Raw genomic sequence first — 12,983 nt, 5'->3', positions numbered from 1 at the left:
TTGATTCATTATATTCTGAGGTAGGCTAGGAATGGAGCTACCCCTGAAATGTGTCTCTTGTAAGAAGACTACGTCTGCTCCGTGATGTTGCAATTCCAACCAGAGGCGCCCTCTTTTAATTGGTGAGCGCAACCCCCTTATATTGTATGATATAATTTTCAATATGGCAACCATTCTTCAAATTATCCTTACGGACTCCCAGTACCAATCCCTTGATACTGTCCACATGACCCTTCTTACTCTAACCTTCTTGCCACTGATCCTACCTACCCAATTACCAATAAAACATAATACATTGAAGACAAAAGAAAAAAAGAAAAAAAAAAAAACTTATCATCAAACCCTACATAGTCCTCTTTCACACCAAAAAACTCCCCCCTGAAGTATATCTACTAACCGGGGAGGGGGCCTTTGCAAATAAACACCCCTTATGCACAGGTCACCCCCCTTTCCTGCTTTTAGCAGATTAATCCCCTAAATCGGGACTGGCCTATTGACCAAAAAATGGTACCCATTTCCCACTGTGCTCCCTCATTCCCCCCCTCCTCCCGAGTATTTTACCTACAATTCCCCTCCCTGGTGACTGAATCTAAATGACCTCATCACTTCCAAAAAAAAAACAAACAAAAAACACATAACTCCAATTCTTTTAGGTCCCTACAGATCCCCTCCTCTGCTAAGTCCTTTCATCAGCCTTCTTTGAGCCATGCCCATATTGGCCTTTACCGGGATTTCTTGCCACCGCTCAGGCTGTTGTAGAGAGGTTCCTAAATAGTTTATTCTCCAGTCTATAAAGTCCACCATAGGAAGGTCCAATTTTTCCACAAATGATTCTAGGCCATCTTTGGTACGCAATATTGCTGTTCTACCATTCCTGGAGGCTGTCAAACTAAACGGGTACCCCCACCAGTATTTAATCTCCGCTGAACGTAGGGCTTCTAACAGAGGTCGGACTAACCGATGCTGATAAAGAGTCCGACGTGATATATCTGGGTACAATGCTATATTTAAACCATCAAGCAGAATCCCAGGCCTACTACGGGCCATCCTCATAATGCTCTCTTTCACTGCATATTTATGCACTTTACAAATGACGTCTCTTGATGTCTCAGCCTTCTGTGTACTATGGGATGGAACCCGGTCTATTTCTATGGTTTCAGGTGCCCAGTCCCCCATGATCTGACAAAAGATTTTTTGGGTTGTTGAAACTAATTCAGATGTTGGGATTGATTCGGGCAGTCCTTTTATACGAATGTTCAGTCTTCTGTCCCTATTTTCATAATCGTCCAACTGATCCTTGTAGGAATTTACATGCTTTTTAATAGTCTCTTGAACATCCGCCACTGCATGTACTGTGGCCTCTTGTTCATTCTCCATTTTTTCTACTCTAATGTCCCAGAGCCCAAATATCCTCCTTTAAACTTTCCACCGCTTGCAAACAGGAATGTTCCACGGCGCTGATTAATTGTTGGATATCACTTTTTGTGGGGAGGGCCCTCAATAATTCCCAGATGTCCCTCTCCGTCTTCCATCTGTCCATTCGGATCCTGAGGCCTCCTATCCTCATTTTTGGGGCTCAACTGATTAACCATTAAGGCCTGATTGTGTTCCAGCAATCCCTGACTGGGGTCTGCTTCCGCCAATATTTGGGTGCCCTGTATGGCCATTTGACCTGTATTAGGAGCTGGGACCTCTCTTCCTGCTGTTAATACAGTCTCTGTACATTGTAGGGCTTCTAATGTCCCCCCATTAGCCTCCAATTGATCCAATCCACCTTGATCCTGTGTTAATGGATCCTGTTTATCAGTGTCCGCTATTGGGGTTCCGACTCCGGGACTTAAGTGGCCCTGTTCCCTGGCCCTCACTTCCTCTCCGGTCTTCCTAGGGCTCTGTCCACCACCAGGAGAGCTTTGTTCAGGGGCTTTCCTCCCTCTACCTGCTGCAGGGGATCTCCTACCGTACTCTGCGAGACAGTCTCCTGCTGCCTGGGTATCGAGATTCTATGTCGGGACCCCCCGCTCCACTCGTTCCATGCCGCCAGTAGTGTTGGCTCCGCTGCGCTTCCTTACATCCTGTCTCCCAGTTTGTCGTCCCGCTCCGTGAACGGAGACGCGGGGGGATAAGTAGGCTCGGATTTCACCCATCGAGCTCCGGCCCCTTCCCCCCGGCTGCAGTGCGGCTTGTCTACGGGTTGTCATGATCAGTTGATCGGCAGCTCAGCTGGTTGTTTGTGGATTCAGCCCAGGAGCTCAGAGGGGGGTGGAGCACTCACTCACACACGTCCACTCATCACCGTTCCCCCATTCCTCCTCCCTCTCCTGAACGATTTAACTTGACAGATAGTAACCCACGTTTAAAACGTCCGTTTTGCCGCGTTTACATGCCACGTTTAGAAGCGTTTCTAAAAAAAAAAAAAAATTTTTTTTTTTTAAATAGCCAAAAACTAAAAACGCCTATAGACGAAACGCGGGTTACTGCATTTAGCGTCTGAAACGTGGAAATCTTCTGCATCTGAACCCATTTTTTTTGCTTTCGAAGAAACACTGTTAAACGCAACTGCCTAAAAACGGTAGTAAACAAGACTGTGTGCATGGTCACATAGGATAACATTGAATGAGTTCAGGGGCAGTTGAAAAAAGCGTCCAACTGCCTCTGAACGTACGTTTAGCAGCCTCCCGTGTACATGGGGCCTAAGGCCTCATGTACACAGGGCAGTTGAAAACCTCTTCTGAACACTGGAAACTGAAAGCTGATAAACGACAGTAGTTGAAGTTAGAAGCATTTTTAAATATAACCTCAGGAGACCCTCCCAAATGTCCACAATGCAGGAGAAACATTTAAATTATCCACTATTTCAGCCATTCTGTGAGAGAAGAGGGAGCATTGTGCTTTAACTATGGATTCTCTCCCTGCCTCTCTTTCTCTTGCGCGCTCTGCCTCTCTCTCTATGACTGTCTCTCTCTGCCTGTCTCTCTCTGCCTGTCTCTCTCTCCCTCTCTGCCTGTCTGTCCCCCACCCCTTGCCGGCAACAGCATGTGGTGAAAATTGTGTTTTTCCCATATCTCACATGTTCCTCTAACTACTTCCCATCCGGCCACTGTACATAAATGGGCGGGTGGGCGCTCTCTCCATCTGAGTGAAAGTTCTGGAACGTCCCTCAGAATGAGCGGGATCGTGCGCATGCGTGCCAACGCAGAGGCGCGATCCCAATGCGCTCGTGTCACCCGGACACGGCGCATATCCGATCGGCAGTAGGGCTCTGTGATTGGCCCTCCTGATCACATGACGGCCGTGTCCAATCACAGCTGTCATGTGATGTGATGTAAATACAGAGCCGGTTGCTAGGTAATCGGCTCTCCTCTCCTCACACAGAAGTTGTCAGTGAGGAGAGGAGAGCGGATTGCTGCAGCCGGCTGGTGATCAGTGAGTATGAGCTGTTTTTTACAGCTTTTTACTCACTGATCACCAGTCTAGTGTCCCCACAGTGTAAACACACAAAGTTAACACACTTGTCCCCAAAACACATGTCCCCACAACACATGTCCCCACATAGTAAAAAAAACACCTGTTTCCCCCCTATGTAACAGTAAAATCACACGTCCCAATGATTATCTGCATAAATATGTCCGTGATCACCTGCGCACATCTGTACATGATCATTTGCGTACATCTGTCCGTGATCGCACAAACCAATTATTACACATTAACAGGATTTTTTTTTTTACAAAAAACATGTAGCAGAATACATGTTGGCTTAAATTTATGACAAAATTGGATTTCTTTTAAAATAGAAAGAAGAAAATATTGTTTTTTTTCCAAATTTCTGCTCTTTTTTCGCTTATATCACAAAAAATAAAAAACGGAGTCGTGAATAAATACCACCAAACACCAAAATAAACAAAACAAAATGATAAAAATTTTATTTGGGTACAGCGTTGCATGACCGCGCAATTGTCATTGAAAATGCGAGAGCGCTGAAAGCTGAAAATTGGTCTGGGAAACAAAAACCTGCCCAAACTCAGGTTACAGCTTTTACATGAATTTACAAGCATTTGGCGTTTGAAATGCCAGTAAACTTCCGTCCTGAACGCAATTTTTTGCGTTAATAAAAAAATGACACTCAACTGCCTCTAAACGACTGTTAACAAATCAGTGTACATGGACAGATAAGATAACAGAGGAGAATTCAGGGACTGCTGAGAAAAAATGGCCAACTGCTCCTAAATGTCTGTTTATCAGCTGCAGTGTACATGAGGCATAAGGGCCCATTTATACCAATGCATTTTATAATGAAGCCTATTCAAATTAATATGTTACCGTAATGAAATGTGTGTTGACATACTATTATCAATTTGGTACTTATTATCAACTGCATAGTCGAGTAGTAGCTGTGAATGGTATACCACTTACTTCATGACTGTAGTGACAGTGCCCCTCGGTAAGCTTATAATGAAAAATGCAGAAAATAAATGATGGTATTTTGTATGCGTTTGTATGGACCATCAGCCTCAGACTGTTCAAATGTAAAAAAAGTATCAAGTTTAGCTAAGTTTTGAATCCGACAGACTGTACCTGCAGAGCACCCTAATTTCTGCAGTGTCAGGAGAGTAGATATGTCCCCTGCCTGTCCCTTGCACAATGTGTGATCATTTTTTTTTTGGTCAGAGGGTGCTGTCACTTTTAGGTATAATTGCAGAATCCAGCGGTGGTGGCAGTTATTGCAAAAAGACAGGTACAACCTGGCATATTATGGCACCTACAGCATTTTTATATGACTAGAAATGTTTTATAATAGTACAGGTGCAATTTAATGCAGCCATCCCCAACCTTTTTGGTACCAGGGACTGTTTTTTTCCCCAAAGGTTTGCACAAAATGAAAAACAAAAAAAAAAAAGGAGCCATGTGATGCGCTGAATCGCGCTCCACATTGCCCCCTACTGCTACTGGGAACAGACAGCTGCCGGAGTGGTTAAGTGCTCCAGCAGCTCTCTATTCTCCATTTCCATGTGAATGTGTGCGGCCCAGTTCCTACCAAGCCATAGCTTGTACCAGTCTGTGGGCCTATGGGTTGGGGACCTCTGCTTTATTGCACTGGTGAAAATTTTGGATCCTATGTAGAAATAGCCATATATTAAAAATTTTGTTGATCTGAAATCATGAGGAATCTCTTTTCTTACCAGGATTGATTCGGGCTCATTTGAAAGCAACTCGGAAAGTCAGCGCCATTGTTCTACTAGTTCTGACCCAGAATCCAACATCAGTGTGGAGGAGAGCCCCCCGTTTAGCAGTAGTCCTTTCCACATGGCGGAGTCCTTTGATGAAGACATTGTCGACCTAAAGTGACGACAATCTTTGTTACCCTGCACCTTATCCACCCTCTTCCCTTACACGTCACTGGAATGTCACAACACAGCTGTGTGTGATGGGGTGCCTGAGGCAAGGAGATGACAGTCTGTGCAAGAGAACTACCGAACAATGCGGCCATAAACACCATCACATAATTTTCTGCTATCCTTTGCTGCAGAATACAAAGTCTGTTAACTAAGATTCATGAACTGCCATTGGTGACAGACAAATGGACAAAATCTTCTGATCTATAACCATCCCTTATTTACAATGTGGCATGCTATAGCCTCACTCCCTTTAATGACTACTATGCAGGGCAGCAGGTCACCTCTGATCACTAAGTGAAATGGTCAGTTCAGCACCTAAAGTCATGGAAAACCAGTTGGTTATGGGGATGCAGGAGATTTCTAGATGGCGGTTTCCTGTTATATACACTCTAATGAGAAATTTTACCTCAGTACACTGGAAATCAATCTGGACCTGGCTCCATTATCTGTCTATAAAACCCTAGCACCGTAAACAGAAGAGCCATATATGAAGATGTCACTCGTACAGCGTCCTGGCTATTCTGCCAATTTCACGGTTGTTACCTCTATTCCCTGCGTGGTGATGAGCTGAGACACTGCCTATATTTGAGGCCTGCTGGAAACAGACAGCTTCCACAAACCATTAAAGCTGAACTCCAGGAAAAATTCTATCCATCCCTGAGATTTACACATGCCTGCCAAACAAAACATCCAGTTAGATGATACAAAGAATGTGGTATCAGTTATAAACTGTAGAAGAAATACAGTGGTGTCTTCTCTCCACCCTCTGCTGCTGACTGCAGACTGTAGGAGAAGTAGCAGACTGCTGAGGACATCTTTCTCCCCAGTTTGCTCTCTTCTCCTATCTGCTGCTTTGTTATCAGCACAGCTGTATGCTAAATACCTCACTGGCTCCCAGTGCTACTCCTCCTGCTCCCAATCTGGGTGCCGCTATACAGGGAGATCGCAGGGGGTTGATATGAAAGCAAAATTTGGGTATGTACACTAGTTGTGCTTGGGGGGGAAAAAAAAATTATCAGTGAATAAAGAGCTGCAATAATTTGTGTCTTTTATATCTTCCTAGAGTTCAACTTTAAAATAGGTAGATGTATCTCCATGCAGGACATTCTGATCACTTCAAGGAAGTTTCTATGGAGATATTTAGATAATCTGTCTGATCACTAGTCTTCAATGTAGTTCTAGGAAAGTTTGCTGGACAGAAAGAATAGAGGGAAGACCTATACTTTCACACAGTTAAAACAGGCTTAAAGTGGTTGTAAGCCCTTACATATACCCAGTGAAGGGACTATCCTCAGGTGATACACAGAGATGAAACAAATCCTCCTACATAAGTTGTGTCTGTCTATCTGCAGTCTTCTCTTCATCCATTAAAAGTCCAGAATGTATACACTTGTTTGCAAGTTCGAAAAAAAAAAAAAAAGGGGGCAAAGAGCTGAAGGTACATTCTGCAGAGCTCAGTGAGGAGAGCTCTGACAGCTGATTAGAAGGAAGGGACCCCCCCCCCCCCCCCTCCACAAAGCACACAGGAACAGAGCTGAGGCTGTCAATCTAATAAGCCTCCCTCCTGTCACCATTTTTCTCTTGGTGTCAGGAAAACTTGTCAGAAGTGACTCATGCTGATAGCGGAGGAATCACGCAGCAGACAGAAAGGACACTTAGTGCTTTTACTTGAGAAAAATAGACACTATAGAGGGATATGCTTTGTTCATAATTCGCATCTAAAGCTTATAACCACGTTAAACAAAACAGGCAGATGGAACAGGTGAATATCATGCGCTTACAAACAAAGCCAGACAAAACAAGCAGATGACCTGTGCTTACACAAAGATGGAACTAGCAGATGACTAGCACTTGGAGAGATGAAACAAGAAGATGACTTGCGCTTACAGATCAAACAAGCAGATGACCTGCGCGTACAGAGAGATGAAACAAGCAGATGACCTGTGCTTATATACAGACAGAACAAACAGATGACCTATGCTTACAAGAAAACAGGCAGGCGATCAGTGTTTATGCACACATAGAAGAGGGAGATGTCCACTCAGATGGACAGAGAGCAGGGAGATTACCTGCACTTGCCCAAGGATAGAAAAGGCAGATCGCCTATGAAAATGGACAGACAGAGCAGGGAAATGACAGATGCTTATGCACAGCCAGAACAGGGAGATGACCAATCTAATACACACATGTAAAGATAAACTTGGAGATGGACTATGCTTATATACACACACACAACCCAAACAGGGCAATGACAAGCACTCATACAGGTGGACAGAACAGGGAGATAAGCTGCACTTGCACACAGAGGGAAGAGGGGTGACAGTATTTGGTATTTGCTAAACAGGGGTGATCTTCTTCTAAGGGCTGCACCACTCTGCTGATCTAGAAGTGGTAGACCAAGAAATAACAGACCGCTTTTAAAAGAGACAAGATACCACATGGGATTGAACTCAAACTCCCATGGTGGACTTCTGAAGGTTGTAAGAAATCACTAAGCTCTTCATCCACTGGTCAGTGATCAGGGCGGTTCTCTATAAATTCTACCCTGTGTGGTCAAATTTAGTTACGGTTTTAAAAAGATTGCACAGAGCAACAAATCTGTGCACCTCAATTCCCCTTACCATGGACTCCCTTGCAGGCCATTTTCTCAGGATTTCCTTAGTCACATCCAGCTGTGTTTTTACTTTGTAAACCTGGCATGAAGTCAACTTCAGCATCTGGTTCTTGAAATTCTGCACCCCCCCCTCCCCCGCAGGCTGGGGGTGGTAGTACTTTACCCACTGGAGGCCTCCTGGGCTGCCAAATTCTGTTGCCAAATGACCCAGAGCAAGTGGCCAGATGGCTTTCGGCACTGCAGCCAGTGTTGTGACACTTTCTGGATAAAAGCCAGTGACGTCTATTCTGTGGCCTACCGTGTGAACTGCATGTCGTCCCCCCCCCCCCCCCCCCCGGCACCCTTGTTACCTGTCTCAATGTGAACTCCCAACACTATGACGAGCCTTGAAGAGAACATTTAAAAAAGAAAAAAAAAATATTTTTTTGCAGATTTACCTATTTATTATTAAATGTTTAACTTGGTGAATGGAAACATGTTACATTGGCAAGGTTTGTACAGTTTTTTTTGGTTTATTTTTGTTACCTTTTCCCCCTGTCGGGTCAGCTTTTATTTGTTTTCTTACACTCCCAGAACTTTTTGCAGTGGTTTTGTATCTGATTCTGTACTGTTAGACTGTTGCTGAACTTCTGTGATACAAAAAAACAAAAAGATTACCACCAAGTGTCTTAAACTATATTGTACTTCATTGTTTTTAAGCCAAGTGATAATGTAAATGTTTTGGTGTTTCAGACGTGGCCTGTATAGATACCGAATTATTGATAAATAACAATTATTACCACAATATTTTAAAGTGCTGTGGGGTCACTGCTGTGGAGGTGGATATTTTGTTCTGATATATAATAAATATTTATGAAATTTGGTCTCAGGATTTATTGCACTTTATCAGTCAATAAAATGATGGAGTAGAGTTCGGAGTGTTAATTTTGTGACCGTAAAATGCTTTTTATTTCTTTTATTCCCTAGGTACATTCACACTTAAGCGTCATGTTTTCAAGCTTTTTTTTTTTTTTTTTTTTAACAGAATTGCATGTTTTTTGCAGCTTTTGTCAGGCATTTTTCAACTAAAAGGTGTGGAGTGCTGCTGAAATGGGGCGGAGAGCTGCTGTTTGAGCAGTAAATGCACAACAAAACCCTTAAAAAAAATGCTCAGAAAAAGTTCATGTCGTGCTTTTCAGGTGTTTCCATTGAAGTCTATGGCAACAAAAACGCTCAATTCTGCTTGAAAAGTAGCTTGTGTATTTTTTTGAGTGACAGGTGTTTTGCTACTGAGGACAGGACGCTCAGGTGCGTACAAGGGCTATTGAAAACAAACATCCACTACTTAGGCCCCTTTCACACTGGGGCGGGAGGAGCGTCGGCGGTAAAGCACCGCTATTATTAGCAGCGCTTTACCGTCGTTTTAGCGGCGGTATTCGGCCGATAGCGGCCAAGAAAGGGTTAAATACCACCGCAAAGGGCCTCTGCTCTTTCCCAGCGGTATAGCCGCACTGCCCCATTGATTTCAATGGGCAGGAGCGGTGTATACACATACATACAATATATTTATTTCTTACTGTTTTTTTCTGTCTCTTTGTATACATTGGGACCATGGAGAATGAACATAGCCCTCCTCTAATAGGCAGTCAGATCACAGGAACAAAAACGCAAAAATACATTTGGGGGTGGCTGAGAGCAATAGAAGGGACTGTAAACTCCCATCTCTGACTTGTACCTAAAGGTAAGCCTATGATAAGGTTTACCAATTAGGTACTGTAAATATCTTCTAAAGGTGCACCGTTTAGGAGATATTTATTGTACATGCAACGATGACGTCACTGGCGCATGCGCTCTGAAGGAATGGACACTGATGCGTGCTGGGGGGGGGGGGGGGGGGGCTCCGGCCAGTTACACAGCTGGAGTCCGCAGACCCATAAGGAAGACCCGGTGAAGATGGAAGCGGCCTCCTGTGATGACAGCACATCGCTGGAATGCTTCGTTTTCAGGCAAGTTTCCACATAATGTGCTAGCATGCGATGCATACTAGCAAATTTTGCCTTTACCTTTCAGGTAAAAAAATTTAAATAAATCACCCAGCGGTTTACTACCACTTTAAGAATATTTATTCATTTATTTCAGGTACTTGTATAGCGCCATCAATTTAAGCAGCACTTTACATATACATTGTACAATCGCATCAGTCCCTGTCCTCAAGACACTTACAATCTAAGATCCCTAGCTCACATTCATACATACATATACTAGGGCCAATTTAGACAGGAGTCATTTAAATTACAGTACCAGCATGTCTTTGGAAATTTCTTTTTTTAAACCAGCGTTTACTACCACATTTGATGGTCCTGTCATTTATTTTTCATCACATTTTTTCTTTTCAAATTTGTTTATTTTTTAAATATAGCAAAGATTGACAAATTGAGTACATACAAGGCTGGTGGTACAATATTAAAATAGCAATAAAGCTAAACATATACATTTATGAACAGGATGAGTATATAACAATGTAAAAAAGTAACGAGTAGAGCAACGAATAAACCAATCAAGTATTACATCGAAAGCATTCGAAAATTCCATCAGAAGGAAAAAAGTAAGCTAGTGACTATTGGTTGCATCATTTTGCAAGAGCAGTAATTAGGAGATCAATCTAATAGGTATATTTTAAAACCAGAAGAGATAATGGGGGTTATTTACGAAAGGTAAATCCACTTTGCACTGCAAGTGCACTGGGAAGTGCAGTCGCTCTAAATCTAAGGGGTAGATCTGAAATGAGTGGAAGCTCTGCTGATTTTATCATCCAATCATGTGCAAGCTAAAATGCTGTTTTTTATTTTCCTTGCATGTCCCCCTCGGATCTACAGCAACTTTACTTCCAAGTGCACTTTTAGTGCATTTTCAAGTGCACTTGCAGTGCAAAGTGGATTTTCCTTTAGTAAATAACCCCCAATGTGTTTATAATAATACCACACAATATGTATATATAATACCACACAATATTAAAAGAAAGGTAGAAAACAAAAAATAGGAGTAGATAGAGAGAAGAGGGGTGAAAAAAGGTGGTGATGCGATCCCAAATGAATAGAAAGTGAAAAAGAAATAGTGAAGGTAAATAGACTAAAATTACTAAGGCAATAATAGCGTGGCATCAAAGTCTGGAGATAAACAATGCTTAACCAAGGGAAGCCAGAGTTTCCCAAATTGACCAATTCAATCTCTTTTGATTGCTTTCATTTTAGCATGAATAAGTTCTGTGTATTTCAGCTAGAATTAAATATTTTGTTTTCCATGCCTTAGCAATGGTTTGTTTTTTCGGCTGTTAGGAGCTGTAAAAGAAGGCGAAATAGATTCTGTGTGATCCCATCAGGTTTCAAGTTTAATAGGGCTGTAGCAGGATTGGGCTGTATAGGTGTATCATGGATTTTGAAGGCTAAGTCAAAAACTGCCTTCCAGAATTTAGGGCCAATCCTACCAAATATGAAGTTGAGCGCCAGACTCTGAACAACCGCACAAACAAGCTTATTTTTGATCAAATATTTTCATACTGTGTCTTTCTATCTTTTTGTAACGTCCTCTGTGAGCTCCTGCACCTTACTCCCCCCCCCCCCCCCCCAACTCATTTCTGCTTGTTTGGAATTAGCAGGACATGTTGGTTGCAACCACAAGCACTGCTCTATGTACACTAAACATCCTATAGTTCATAGTCCATCCCAGGAGCAAGCAAGGTTGGCTACATTCCTACATACAGTGGGACCATGGAGAACTGCTGTAACCACAGTTCAACAGAAAGTCGGATCACAGCAGGAAAACAGGAATCTGGAGGTGGCCGACATTAGAAGGTACTTCTTGAGTTTGGAGTAGGTATAATGCCGCGTACACACGGGCGGACTTTCCGATCGGACTGGTCCGACGGACCGAATCTGGCAGACAATCCAACCGTGTGTGGGTTGCATCGGACTTCCGACTGACTTGGATTTGAAACTTGCTTCAAATCTTTACGTCGTAACTCTGCCGGACTCAGTTCCTGACGGAAAGCCCGTTCGTCTGTATGCTGGTCCGACGGACCAGATACGACGCAAGGGCAGGGTACTGCATCTCGCGCTTGCTGCAATAGGCCCTTAGGTCTGGTATGGATTTTAAGGGGAACCCCCTACGCCGAAAAAAAAAAGGCGTGGCCCCCCCCAAAATCCATACCAGACCCCTATCCGAGCACGCAGCCCGGCCGGTCAGGAAAGGGGGTGGGGACGAGCGAGCGCCCCCCCTCCTGAGCCATACCAGGCCGCATGCCCTCAACATGGGGGGGTGGGTGCATTGGGGGAGGGGGGCGCTCTGCGGCCCCCCCACCCCAAAGCACCTTGTCCCCATGTTGATGAGGACAAGGGCCTCTTCCCGACAACCCTGGCCGTTGGTTGTCAGGGTCTGCGGGTGGGGGGCTTATCGGAATCTGGGAGCCCCCTTTAATAAGGGGGCCCCCAGATCCCAGCCCCCCACCCTATGTGAATGAGTATGGGGTACATGGTACCCCTACCCATTCACCTAGGGAAAAAGTGTCAATAAAAAAACCACACTAGACAGGTTTTTAAAGTCATTTATTAGACAGCTCCGGGGGTCTTCTTCTGACTTCGGTGGTCTCTCCGGCCTCTTGTCCCGGCGTCCGGTTCTTCTGCCGGCTCCTCCGCTATCTTCTGCCACTGTTTTGCTAGCGGTGGCCCGACCTTTGCCTTCTTGTCTTCTTCCCTCTTCTCTTCTTCCGATGTTGACACGACACTCTCTCTCCAGCTGTAATGCCCTCTGAGCGCTCCGCTATGACTTATATAGGTGGTGACCTCGCCCCCTTAAGATGTCACAGTCCCTGGGCATGCTGGGACTATGACGTTTTAAGGGGGCGTGGTCACCCGGTGATGTTGACCACGCCCCCTTAAAACGTCATAAGCCTAGCAAGCCCAGGGACTGTGACGTCTTAAGGGGGCGTGGTCACCGCCTAT

General features: G+C 44.1%; 1 protein-coding gene across 3 annotated transcripts in view; it reads left to right on the top strand.

Moving 5' to 3' along the window:
• Nucleotides 1-8,571, top strand: part of GARNL3 (GTPase activating Rap/RanGAP domain like 3) — a 418,412-nt gene extending 409,841 nt beyond the window's left edge. For all 3 annotated transcript variants that reach the window (XM_073599520.1, XM_073599519.1, XM_073599521.1), the window contains one exon: nt 5,181-8,571. In XM_073599520.1, the coding sequence (XP_073455621.1) occupies nt 5,181-5,343 (163 nt within the window). In that variant the 3' untranslated portion in view covers nt 5,344-8,571. The remainder of the gene's footprint in view (nt 1-5,180) is intronic.
• The last annotated feature ends 4,412 nt before the right edge of the window (nt 8,572-12,983 follow it).

This window comes from Aquarana catesbeiana, linkage group LG09 (assembly GCF_042186555.1).
Source record: "Aquarana catesbeiana isolate 2022-GZ linkage group LG09, ASM4218655v1, whole genome shotgun sequence".
Lineage (NCBI taxonomy): Eukaryota > Metazoa > Chordata > Amphibia > Anura > Ranidae > Aquarana > Aquarana catesbeiana.
Note: the sequence above shows the minus strand (reverse complement) of the source record. Positions and strands in the feature narration are given on the sequence as shown.